Source organism: Glycine soja, chromosome 9 (genome assembly GCF_004193775.1).
Source record: "Glycine soja cultivar W05 chromosome 9, ASM419377v2, whole genome shotgun sequence".
In the NCBI taxonomy this organism is placed as follows: domain Eukaryota; kingdom Viridiplantae; phylum Streptophyta; class Magnoliopsida; order Fabales; family Fabaceae; genus Glycine; species Glycine soja.
In genome coordinates, this window is record NC_041010.1 from 1892293 (window position 1) to 1906025 (window position 13733).

Below are 13733 nucleotides of genomic sequence, written 5' to 3' on the forward strand. Positions count from 1 at the left end.
GAAATAAGATATCACTAGGTACACGATGTATGATTAAGCTAATCTATGTCTCAATTAAATCACAAAGCTTCATTATTGCCCCCAGAAAGCACTGATCCACCCAAGTTTATATAAACTTTATTCATGTCAAACCTCCTAGCATAAGTTTGTCCTTTAGGACTATAAGCTCTTCCTATGATCTCGCTATCAAAGACCTTCTCCAACGGAAAGAGATATTCGGACACAAACAAACATCATTCACCTGTGACAACTAATGCTTTTTGTGATAAAGAATTTCTAACCATAATAACCCTTTGTATTGCATAATAAGTGTTACCTCAGTCCTGGTCAGCATGTTCAGAAGACTCAAATCCATTACAACAATGGTAAGTGTAGGTGACTAGGTGCATCTATTACTTGCGTGTAACTTTCTTGTGCATCCTTTGTCATTCAGAAAATTCTCTTCCACTCTAAAAAATGTTCGAGGCTTTTAATTTCCCCATATAATAAGGTTGAATTTGTTGTAGGTTTCTTCTGACACAATCTTTCAAAATTACCCCATCTTGCACATAGTCATCATACCCTATCCTTAGACAAAGATTAGAGGACTACTCTTCATATCTCTTCTATTCTCTTCTCTTCTTTCGTCCACCCACATGTCCATCCCAGTAGGCGTTGAATGCTTGCCGTGACGAAAATATCTTGTTGAATGACAGCAAGGGAGAGCTACTGTTGACTTTTGAAATCTTGACAGATTTTTTTGATATAACTTGAGTTAACAAAACACCTTTATGCTTAACAGCCATTGGCTATATAACAAAGGATAAACTTCTATTTAAATAAGAAAAAAATTATATACTTACAAATTTTACACTCTTATGATTATAATTATAATTCATTATATATAATAAATTTATTCATTTTTTTAATAATTATCTTCAAGTAATTAATATGATAATTTATGATAAAATAATGATATAAAATTATCATTACATATACATTAAACTCTTTACCTAATTTAAGTTTAAAAGATTAGTTTGAAGCAACACTCTTTAGCTAAAAATTAGATTAGACAAAAAGAGTAAAAAATTGTAACTTAAAATACACTTCAACATGCAAAAATTGCTTATATACCACAAAAATACAAACTCAAAGAAAAAACTAGACTGATATTAAAATAGTCCCATATAAAAGTTACTTTATGTCTTCAGACTAAATGATGACCATCATATATCCAAATTCATTCATAGTATATAAATGGTTAAAATATTAGTTCAGAAAAATGCCATCGTGAGACATTGGCTGTTATAAAAGTTAAAACCAAGGCACACTTGCTTTAGAAGCAAGCAAAAACACCATGATGACCATCGTGGTGTTTGTGAAGGAAGAAAAACAGACAACCTGCTATACCCCTGATGATAACAATAAAAGTAAAACCCCATCAAGACACGGTCTCAATACCATGTCTTTAATTGCTTCCAAGTAAACGGTGGAATGAAAACTAACAAGCACTCACCAAATTAACTAGATATTTTATATATATAGCGAATAAGTAACATTAGCATACTTCATACATAGGGCATAAAGAAAAGCTGACATCAGTACATCTGTCTGTGATAGTATCATCTGATTAGTAGATAAAATAAGTAGTAGTCTCTAGATATGGTTCATCCATCATACAAAAGACCAATTGATGAACATGAAGGCTAGGCAGTGATTAGAATCATCATCATTGAGGACTTTCCATGCAACAACCTGCTCATAGGACACTGGCCGATTCATACTAGATACACATATTCCTGCAGGGAGAGATGCAAAACCCTGAAAAGAAACAGAAAACTAGAAAAATGTCAAATAATATAAACATAATATATAGCAAAGAAAAGGATAATACCAACTATGCAAGGGGGAATAGATATATCCTAGATTTTGAAACTCAACAAACTCATCAAGCTTTTGTATAAGATTTATATAGATGTTACTCAATTCTATGCATGCATAATCTCCAGTACTAACTCCATGGACCAACGCCCAAACAAACAAAAAGTGTAGTTGCTTTCAAGTACCTGTTGCATTATCTTGGAGAACTCGGAGCAGAGAATCTTCCTGCCAGATTCATCAAGAACTTTATCAAGCATTATATCTTGAAGGGAAACAAGAGTAGTTTCAAGCATGTCTAAACCAGCCTGGTTCGAAAAGGTGAACACTGGAGATGCCTGCAATAATTTTAGAAGTACAAAACTCAGTGGAAAGATTATTGGACAGAAGAATTGCACATTCTACCAAAACATATGATAAACAAGATATATAAATATATTATTATCAACAAAGTCCTCTGACAACGGAATGATATTTTAAATTTCAATAAACAGAAGAAATTAAAGGAGCAATGCAAGTAATTACATTTGTTTTCACAGAACAGCATATGATTGCATCGGGATGGTGCCAAAGTTGCTTAAGGATTGCATCACCAGCTGTGGACTCAGCTTTAAAAAGCTCTGTGCCAGTGTGAACCCTGAAAGGAAACACATCTACACTGTCAGACAAAAACAGAAATAAGACCTGGAAAATTAAGCTGCTGCTGCTTAAGGTCACATGAATACATGTCTGTACAACACTTCCAAACTAAAAAGATTATGCTGGTAACTAACACCCAATCTACAGATAACACATTTCTAATGGCACTTCATCAATCCATTAAATACAACTCTAATACAAGAATAATCAAGCACTTTACTTTAGATAGCTAAAATAAGCAGTCAAAATTAATGAAAGACAAACCTGTAGCTTCTACAGATCCATCGCGCTAAGGTAAGGGCCTCGGGTGATCCAGAAAGTGACTTTGGCCCCAGCTGGGTATTGAACCTGGAGGGAGCAATAGCCATGGCAACCCTCTGAACTGATCCCACAACACTACGCACATACTGGCGAGCCATAGCAGCCACATTGTCCCGTGTATGGTTCTCAAAGGTAAATTGGAAAGCAATAGTAAGGACCGACCTAAGGTTGTAGCCGTTCAAGTCAGCTTCCCCAGCTGGACGAGCATTACCAGAACCTACTTCCATTGTTGATGCCAAATCTAATGTCCTAGTTGCAGCTGGACCATCCTGAGATGCAAGAAATAATGCGATAAGGAACATTCCAACAGGTATGTATCTGCCAATTGGATTATACTATCATAACCTTGGAAATTAGCATGAGAACATAAGTAGCAAAATTCCAAATTAACAACAGTAGTTTCATGACCACGCTATACGAAAATCATGCAAGTTGAAAAGAAATGTCACTCAACTGATTTAGGATCCAACGGAATGACACGAAAACCAGATGGAAGCAACAGAGCATCATCAGCAAAGGACTCATCAATAGGTGCAAACACAAGTTGAGCACATGCCCCAATTGCATTTTCATCAACTCCACTGCACAGCTGCCACATCAAGTCGCATAGCAAAGGTCATCAAATGTCACACAGAAAATAGCTATAGCTTCCTAGTTACATAAAATATGCAAAGCCAAAAAGTCACACACAATACCTGCAATAGATACATATCACGTGCCAACGCAACATCCTCGGGAGAAAATGCATGACCCTCTATTCGAACTACCTCCAGGAACTGCACCATTGCAGTATGTCACAATTGAGTATACATTACATGTTTTAGAAATGCGGAAAGGAGGTTATTCACATATTTCAGATTAATACCTCCTCGTGCTCAATAGTATGAGCAAGGGGTAAAATGACCTGGGTGCTGGGGAAGCCACCAGGTCTTGCACAAGGAACTGCATAGGGACTAGCTTTAAGGCATGCAGCAGAGTATGCATCAACTCCATAATCAGCCCACTCTGATCGATGCTCCCTCAAAAATCGAACAAGCAAAGCAGGGGGAACATTCTGTAGAGACACATTGTACAATAGATGATTATAGAGAAAATTTAGAAGATGCTTCACGAATTGGGAAACAAAAAGAGGAATTTGGCATTGAAATTATTAATATTATTAATATTATATTATGTCATAGTCCATAGAACTGTTTCATGTACCTGCAAGAGCATTGATGCCTTAGCACACAAAACGCCACCTCCAAATGCTGGGAACATTGATGCATTGTAATTGGAGCCCAAGAATTTGTTTGGAGATGAGTTTATGGCTATTGTCACATCTTCCACCCCATCAGTACCCATCAGTGACCAGCCATCATCAACAAATCCATTCACAGCATCATTAAAGCCCCTAAACAATGCAATTTCGATAAAATATTAATAATTATGATGTTGTGATTATGAACAAGATTGGATTTTAGCAAGAATAAGAATGATTAATGAATCAACTGCTACTTAATCACATGAAAAAAAAGTACCCAGCCAATAATTAAAATGCACAATGCATGGTTTGACATACAAAGGACACTAAGGCCTTACCTGCAAAGTCTCTGGCTAAATGTTCTCAATACAGCAGGCTGGCGTCCCCCACTGTACTGAATTTCTCCACTAGATTCTTGTGCTATTTGTCTTATATGTTGCAAGGCCTGCAGAGTTAATTTTACAAACCTCACTCTTGATTTTTGGCATAGTTAAGAATGTCTAATTCATTTAACATGCAATTAATCTTACAGCAATTGTCAATTTCTGAGCCAAGAATTTTGATGATTCATACAAGGGCCTCAGTACTTCAGGTACACTCCAGACCTGCATTCAATAATAATAATAATAATAAACAACTGAGGACTGTAGGTTCTACGATATTAAAATTTTAGGTATGACTTGGATATATTTTACTTACATCTAAATCAATATGATCAACAATGTGAATAATGGATCCACCACCCTCACAAGGTCTAACTAGAAAACCACTGGGAAGCATTTCAGCTCGTACAAAGGTTGTAGAAGGAGGCCCTGTGGGGCCACCAGTTGAGGATGTCAATGATCTCTCACATATCTGCAACCATCACAATTTCAATTGAGCAAATTAGTTTTAAATCATAAAAGGAAACAATCATTCGATATTTTGCAATACATTGACAAAAAACACATCAAAATATAATATCACATTCTTAAGCCACACCCTATAAGCAACAGCTTCAAATGTTTCAGAACAGTTCCAAAACCAAACAGCCAAAATTCATAATGGAAGCAAGGGAAGGAGGCAGAGCTTAAACCAAAAGAAACCAAGTCCTGTCCAATGGCAGCTTGCTTGTGTTAACAAACTAAAATATTTAAAATATCATTTTCTCCTTTTCTAATAAAAAAGAGTGGGAGAATACTGTGACCAAATCAAGAAAAGACCATTTTCAGCATATGAAAAATGAACTTTCATTTAGCCAGGGCGATTGTTTGCTAAGAAAAAACACATCAGGATTAAATTCTTCTCAATACCACAAGACTTCCATCTTCCAAACTTGTCGTGTATCTTAGTGTCCAGAAGTCCCGTGCTGCAGCCAAAGTTGTGGGCGCATATGTCTGATAAAAAAAAGTACACATCAACAAAACAGCCAAGGTGTCAAACATAAAACAATTCTAAGTGCAGAAAAAAAATAGCCAATATACCTGCATGTACAGGAGCTCGATGGTGCCCCCATTCCCAGTGGGGACTATACTTAACACATCCACGCATCGACAGTCACGATACCACGACTGTCGATCTTTTAGTATCTCAGCAACCTGAAAAACAACAGCAACAAACACAACTTCATGAAACCAGTTTCATTGTTTATCAAAGTGGAAATAAAGGAACATGGAGCCAGCAACATACCTTAGTGGGCTCTAGGCTCACAAGGCCGCAGGCTCGTGCTGCCACGCCACTACAGTTGCGGGAAACAGCAACGATTCCAATAGAATCCGGACCAGGCTATTCATTGCAAATTGCAATTAACAAAAACACAACAACATTAACAAATATTTATGAATTATACAAACATAAGAAAGAAAAAAAACCAAGCATCAAAGATTATTAAACGGGGCATTACCTTCATCCCAATCATCTGGACCCAGTCGACAGCAGTTCCAGTAGCCTTGGAAAGGAACTCTGCCAGGGTCTCCTCAGCTATGGCGAGAAGACTGAAACAAACAAATAATCCACAATCCTTATGTTATTACTATTTACTGATGAAAATATTTATTTTTTGGATCTACAAATGTTAATTGTTAGTTTTTGTTAGAATGTTAGTGAGAGGCCTTCAACAACCAAACCAACTTTATATCTCTTACTGATGAAAATATTGAAATGAAAAGCAATAAAAAGTACATGTTATGTTACTTACCCAGCTGGGTTGTTAGCATCCCTATTGGGATGCTGAGGTGTTGGGTTTTGCTGTTGGTTTTGACCACTCATAACCACAGACTCACAGCTATTGTCTGTGGTAGTACCTGCAGAAGCCTGTTCAAAGTTCAAACCAAAACATGGTTGAATCATTATTATATTAAAAAAAACACAAAAAGCATTCACAAAATAAAGAGAAGAAAGGCTCACAGTGTGTATCTGTTGCTTCATGTAACCATTCTCATAAACCAGATGAGAAACCTGCTTCTGCAAACGGTCATTTTCCTCCATTAAAAGCTTGTTCATTGCAGTCAGCTTTCTGTTCACTGTCTGCAGCCGAGAAGCTTCCTTCCTCTGCTTCTCACGACACCTACACACCAAATTCCCCAATGTCAAAAACAAAAAGTTGCTTTCTTTTATTGAGACAAGATGAAAAATAGGTGAAGTTCAAGGCTTTTATAGAGGAAGTATAAGAAGAAGAAAAAAGATTTTGGCATTTGGGTTATTTGAAAAATAGGGTCTGACCTTCTGTTCTGAAACCAAACTTTGATCTGTTTCGGTTCAATGTTGGAGAGGATGGGGCACTCTCTGATGAGTTGTTGTCTTCTTAAGGAACTCGGCTTAGGGCATTCAGCATATACCCTCTCCAAAGCCTCAACCTGCTCTGGTGTGTACCTCACATACTTGCTCGAGTCCATCTGGTTGTTGGCTGAGTCCTTGTGCATAGAAAGTGCCATCACTCTAACACACTATATTTCTTTAAACCTACACTACTATTAGGTTAAAAATGGGAATGGGTGAGAGAAAGAAGGAAAGGAACTAGTTAATTGGTTCTTCTTCTTCACTGCTGTTGGTGGTGGGGGTGCTCTCTTCTCCAAGAGAGCCTCCACTCTCCTTCATTAGATGCTGTAAGTTCCCTCAAAATCCAAACTTGGAAGAGAAACCTGAGTGGGCAACAGTGGTCTTTATCTCCCCCAACACACACACACACCAATCTCGAGATTGTGAGAGAGAGAGAGAGAAGGAGAAAGAGATGGAACAAGAACTGAGGAAGAAAGAATGTGTTGTGTGTTTTTATGTATGCATTGTCTCTGTAATAATAAAATAATATAATATTATTATTCTGCATTGTAACATAACAACAGGAGTAACATAAAATAAATGATGTAATAGTGTAATGGTAGAAGTAGTGGCTGAAAAAAGCAAACAGAAAAAACAAACAACAAGCAAAGGGTAATTAAAGGGACTTCAATTTGTTACCGAGTTATTTTATTTTTCCTTTTTTGGTTGCTGCTGCAGTACCATACTCGTTTCCTCATTACTCATGGTTACAGTGTGATGCAAAAATGATAAGGAAATAAAAAAATAAAAAAGATTTTTGACGAGTGAGTTTCCCTGATAGTGTTTGTTAAGCCTCTTTATCTCTTTCTCTGAGTCCAGGAAAAAGATACTACTGGTATATAGCAGCAGGAACGCAGCACACCAACAGTGTAGCTGTTGTAGCTTTTCTCTTCATGAACGCATGTTTCAAATTCAAGGGTGATGATGGTATGATATGTTCTTATCCATGCATAAATGTATGTACATGATGGATGCATGAGAGAAAGAAAGAGAGAGTGTGTAATATATGTACGTACGTAAAGAGTGGAAAAAGGTAGAGAGAGTAGACAAAAAAGACGGACAAATATTTGGCATCACATTTGATTGCTGGGTGAAAATGTTAGCAGGATCCCATTAAATTGGCTTCACCTTGATTTTCTTTTTATTATTTTTTCTCTCTGCTATTTTACCATTTGTTTCTACTTTCTATACTTTTTTTTTATCTACAACATAAGAAAAATAATCTTATTTGAATTAACAATATTACTAATATGACAAAATTAAATTTTTCAACAAAATATTTCCCATACATAAACCCACAAAATTCACATTTCAATTTATAACTTTTTTTTCTTCACAAAATTCACATTTCATAAGAAGATGACAAACTAACTATAAAGTTGGACCCTTTTTTGTATAACAAGATTAGTCTTTTCCACCAATAACAGCATGTCTTGATTTTGCAGTAGGGTAACATATGTTCTCTTAAACTTTTTTTTACAAATACATATATCTATTGATTTTTTTAAAAAAAAAAAGTTGTATATAGTATTTACATTTATTACGATAATTGCTTGTGGTTGAATATCTAATTGATTAATTGAACTTGAAATGATTTTAATATATTAATTGCATGAGAAGTTTACTTCATAGTATTAAATTACTTTTAATGATATAGAGATCTATAATTGAACGATAATATAATATTTTATATTTTAGTAATATATAAAAAAATTCATGATATATCAAAAATATCTATGCATTACAGGAAAAACTTACTAGTTTAGACTTATGAAAGTAGCTTATTATCTGCGTATGATTTTTTTGTCTTGTTTTAGTCAATTTTCTGATAAATAATTTTTTAACTTGAGTTTTACAATTAAATTTATTATACAAGTTATTGTATTTAGATAAAATTTTCTTTGAAAAAAGCTACAAATTAAATAATGAGCTTTACTATAATAATCAACCTATTCACGAACCTGCAAATGATGAATGAAAGTTCAAGTTGAGGCAAAATTGACAGCCGAATATGATTAGGAGTAAAAGTGAGTTTCTAACTTAAAGGAATTTTTATTGTTTATTTTTCAAACATCATACCTTATCTCAAATTTTGGGGCCATAACATAATCAACATCAAGATTTGAATAAACACCCATTACCAACTATAACGAGCGGGAGTGGGAGTAAAAGACTCTAGAATTTTACGCAAAAGGTATTCAGTGGATGCTTCATAATGATATACGAATATCATTCTACTATTCTTTCTACAAATTCTCTTACTTTCTTATAAAAAAATATAAAAAATAAATACAATTGAAATTTTAAAAATATATTACCATGCAAAGGAAATAGGATGATGTTGTCATATGATTTAATTTAGAATTATTTTATTACATATATGCAATTTTATGAGCCATAAAATTCTATGATATACCATTTTGCTTATATGACTTTGTTATGTGTATATGATTTTGGGCAACCATTTGTGTCCTCTTATATATAGATATACCTTTTTTGCTAATTAATATATATATATATATATATATATATATATATATATATAATTTTATGATTTTGAGTAAATTTCAATTAACATTATTCTGAAAAAGAATACAACAAATTAATAATTGGGGAAATATTATTATAAAAAAAGAGTGTTAATAACACACTTTATAATATACTCTTTCTAGTATACATTTTTTTATTGAGGGTTAATAACACACTTTATAATATACTCCTTCCATTATACATTTTTTTATTATTACTAGTTAACATCAGAGTGTTAGTAACACATTTTATAATAAGAAATTAACAATAGAATTATTGATAACATATAATTCTAAACATATTTTTTTAAGAAAAATTTATTATTAATTGAAATTTATTGAAAATATAAAATTGGTTGAGACTCACTTTCTCTATTTAATGAGTTTCATCTTTGATTTTATAATTTCAATAAATATTAACTAATAGTAAAAATCGAGTTACTGATTGAAATAATAAATGATGAGTGAAATTTATTAACAAAGAAATAAAACTTACAAAATTATGTAACTCTATTAGTTTTCAATTAATAATAAAAAATATGTTCAAAAATAGTATGGCGATGACATTTTTCCTGTAATCAATTAAAATGATGGTCCAATTATATGTGTATTACAGTTAAAAAGAAGAAAATGTAAAAGAAATCCGTTGCACATAGCTTATTAGTCCAAAATTCTTTCGTATGTGAAATAAATAACATGATTTGACTGTCAAAATAATAAAAAAAAAAACATGATTTGGATCAAAAGAAAAAATTGCCATGTTTGCCTTTTCTATTCTTTTAATATGAATACTTTGCCATTTCTATGAATTTACTTAACCGGTATAATTAATTGAACCATGTTTAACAAATTTCTATCAGCGTCAGCGAAGAGCACTAAGAAATGTTATTCACATGATTTAAGACTATGTGATGGTTTCTGAATTGCATGCATGCACCATCGGTGATTTCTAAGTCAACTTTGATTCGTAAGTGGGTTTATCATTGAGATTTTCATAATATTTTTTAGTTGTATAAGAAATGATATTATTTATTTTTTATAAAAGAAAGAAATCATATTATTGACTGCTATTTTATTTTAAACATCAGGATAAATATTGCACATAAAGCAGTTTTAATTAGTAAAAATCCAATAATGCATTCTGCTTCTAATGAGTGGCTTACACTGATCTGTTTATAAGTGGAATACGGATCACAAGAAAATATAAGATATAGTTTTTTTATTAGTAAAATAAAATTATTAATTAAAATTGATGAGTAGTACCTCAAACTCAAAATATAGTTCATGAGTTACAAATTTGTTTCCCTTATATTTCGACATCAAGTAATATATCTAGGATCAATGTTATACTTATCATTTATCGAAGCATTAAAAAAAACTCATATGATTTGAATTCTAATAATTATGTTTGATAGAAAATGAAAATTTACATAAAGTAGAAAAATAATAAAACTTTATCCAAAATAAAAAAGATTAAAAAGGAAATCTAATAATTATTTAAGGACAAAAATAAAATAAATATAAAAAACTAAAAGGTAAAATGACGTTTTAAAAAACTTTATTTGATGTAAGATCTTAAATAACATAGAAATTACTTAAAAAATCATTTACCAAATAGTTAAACAAATTTTTCATTTAATAAAAACTAAAAACTACTTAAAATGTCTTGTCAAATACAATCAAATATTGATGATTATTGCAATTAAATGGATTATTAGGATAAAAATATATTAATAGGTGCATGTTTAGTAAAATCTCATTTTAAACATTTAAATTAAAGAAAACTTTTTTTAAAGGAAATTAAAGAAAACTATGTAGTATCGTTTAAGTAATTCTTTCATAAATTTAAAAGAATAACATATTAATAAGGAAAAATAAAAACAAGTATAACGAGAGGTAGAGGTAGCAAGCATTGAATTGCTCTAACTTCAAAGAAAGGATTCATATGGAGGTAAGTCAAGCATTATATTTTATAAACTTTTATAATTATTTCCAAAAAAAAATAAGTAATATGGTAAAAAATGAAATTGAAGTTTTGAACTCTCTTTAAAATTTGAATAACATGACATGGTTTTGTTATAATAATTAATCACATTAGTCATTATCTTATATGTCTTTTCCTTTTCAACAAAAGGGATCTATGATCTACGAAAAAAAGAGAAAGATTTTGTAAGACAATTATAAAATTGAGAGTTGAATCCTTAGCTAATTATTGTGATTTCTAGTTAGTCTTATAATAACAATTAGGATTCCACACACAAACACACAACGTTACGTCAGGTTCAAGTTCGAGTAGGAAGGCAATAGTTATTTGACTTATTTCCTGAAGGCTAATATTGTTGCCCATTCAAAATGGAAATAAATAATTCATCGATTATAGTTTTGCATGAAAATCATTATTTATAACTATGCCTAAATTATTTACCCATAATTTTAAAGAGAATATACCAAACTTCTTCCTGAACAATATAGCATTGATGAAACTTTTTGACTAGAGAAAAATTGTAGAATTGATTGATGACTATAGTATACCTAATAATTTCATTAAATAGCGTTTCCTAGTATACATAATGCTACGCACATGTCTACATTCATTTGGACAATATCCAACGTTATAATTAATCTCAATTCCATTAATTTTTCGTCATCGTGAAGTCACCTATATATAACCATGCTTTCATGGCGAGCTAGCTAGGCATGCACGACAGAGATTTGTATAAAATTTTCATGAGTGTATAGTTAGTGATTAAGGAGAAGTTAATGATGAGTAATGGCTTAAAGAACACAAGTGTATCCCAGTGTAGAATCTAAATGCTTTAATTACGATTAAGTGTTGAATAAGTTTTAGGCCTGCAAGCTAGCTAGCACATCTGAAACTCCCGAAATCCAACTTTGTGGTTGAGATCCACCGAGAGCACCAACCTCCTCTCCCTTTTGTTGACAAATTGATAGTGTTTCCCACCTCCTTCCCTTTACTCATAAGGATCCAAGAGCATGAGAGATAATGCAAGAGAAAAGCAATTGACTTTTGGATATTTACAAGGTTGACATTTACATAAGCCTTTAAGTCTTCAAATAAAGCATCCAATGATCCAAATTAAAGTTTAGCAAAAACTCACTCATTTGGCTTGTAGTAGTATCCAGTAGTGCTAGCTTGTCCCTCTCCCCCCTTTTTGTCTTAAGACATTTGTTATATTGGATTCCTATAACATTGGGACAGAGTATCATCAGTTTTATGACTCACTCATGGACTCTTTTTTTTAATTATATTTTTTCGTCCATAAAATTCAAATTCAAAATTTTATTTAAGTGGATTGAATCCATTTTCATTTTTCCACTTCAACTAATGGCATGTATTAGTATATTTTTTTATTATTAATATTATTATTATATCATAATCTATTGTAAAAATTTAATATAATTAATGTGAACTTAAAATGGGGACTCAAAGAGGAGTCAATGGGTTGTTTTTTTGTCTCCCTTTGCTATGTGTGATGATCATGGAGTCCCCCTCTATGCCTATAGCTTTCCTTCTGGAAGAGGAAGAGATTTGGGACAGTGAGACCCCGCCATTGGGACAGGTCCACTGACCTTTGTTTTCCATATTACATTGCGTGATTTTGTTAAAATAATAAACAAAAACAAAAAAACAAAGAAAGGTGGAGGTCCCTTTCAATTCCTTCCAGTCCCATGCGGGGACCCAAAAAAGGGTTTTGTTTTTTAATCCTTGGTGTTGAGGTGATGAACCTTTTTTCCTTACATGCACCAAAAGAGTGTAATGGACTCACTCGCAACAAGACCCCACCACCACCACCACTCTCACTCTAGAATTGTGTGCATGCCTTTGCTTCAATTTTACATCTCTCTCTCTCTTGATCTTGTTTTCTTATTGAGAGGGTCCATGCATGATAAGAGGTGTAAAGGTGCCTGGCTGCTTGGATAAAGAAAATGAACATGATAGGATGCTCATGTGAGTGAAAATCTAATGTCTTTGCAACTAATTATGGCAAGATATCATTTCTAATCGCTATCATTAGTAGTGGTATTTAAGTATATACTATGAATTTGAATTGCTAATTAATTATACTTTACAAAAGAGATCAAATTATTCCTCTCGATCATAAGAGTCTCGTGGATACATTTATGTGAGCATACATTATCAACAAGTCTCCAACTCCCTTTCAAAAAAAAAAAAAAAATCAAGTCTCCAACTTGGCTATCATGTATAACCACCAATTCGCCATGCATGCATTGATTCTGCACTTTGCATTATCTCTATATTTTTAATGTACTATAGGAATGCAATTAGCGCTCCTTACTAGTTACTATTGGTAAGATTTCATGCTTAA

At 32.7% G+C, this 13733-nt stretch overlaps 1 protein-coding gene across 2 annotated transcripts; it reads right to left on the minus strand.

Moving 5' to 3' along the window:
- Nucleotides 1-1491: 1491 nt before the first annotated feature.
- On the minus strand, nucleotides 1492-7654 carry LOC114368052 (homeobox-leucine zipper protein ATHB-14-like). Of its 2 annotated transcripts, none has more exons than XM_028325393.1 (19): nucleotides 7496-7654; nucleotides 6761-7326; nucleotides 6446-6605; nucleotides 6237-6352; nucleotides 5943-6033; nucleotides 5729-5824; nucleotides 5524-5637; nucleotides 5353-5436; nucleotides 4760-4915; nucleotides 4591-4665; nucleotides 4399-4505; nucleotides 4021-4210; nucleotides 3683-3871; nucleotides 3513-3593; nucleotides 3272-3406; nucleotides 2761-3086; nucleotides 2383-2494; nucleotides 2046-2195; nucleotides 1492-1818 (listed from the first exon to the last, which is right to left on the minus strand). In XM_028325393.1, the coding sequence occupies exons 2-19, from the start codon at nucleotides 6970-6972 to the stop codon at nucleotides 1654-1656; spliced, it is 2559 nt and encodes an 852-aa protein (XP_028181194.1). In that variant the 5' UTR covers nucleotides 6973-7326; nucleotides 7496-7654; the 3' UTR covers nucleotides 1492-1653. The 2 variants fall into 2 exon arrangements, with proteins under 2 accessions (XP_028181194.1, XP_028181195.1); XM_028325394.1 differs by having other exon boundaries at nucleotides 1492-1800; nucleotides 7496-7651.
- Nucleotides 7655-13733: the final 6079 nt, after the last annotated feature.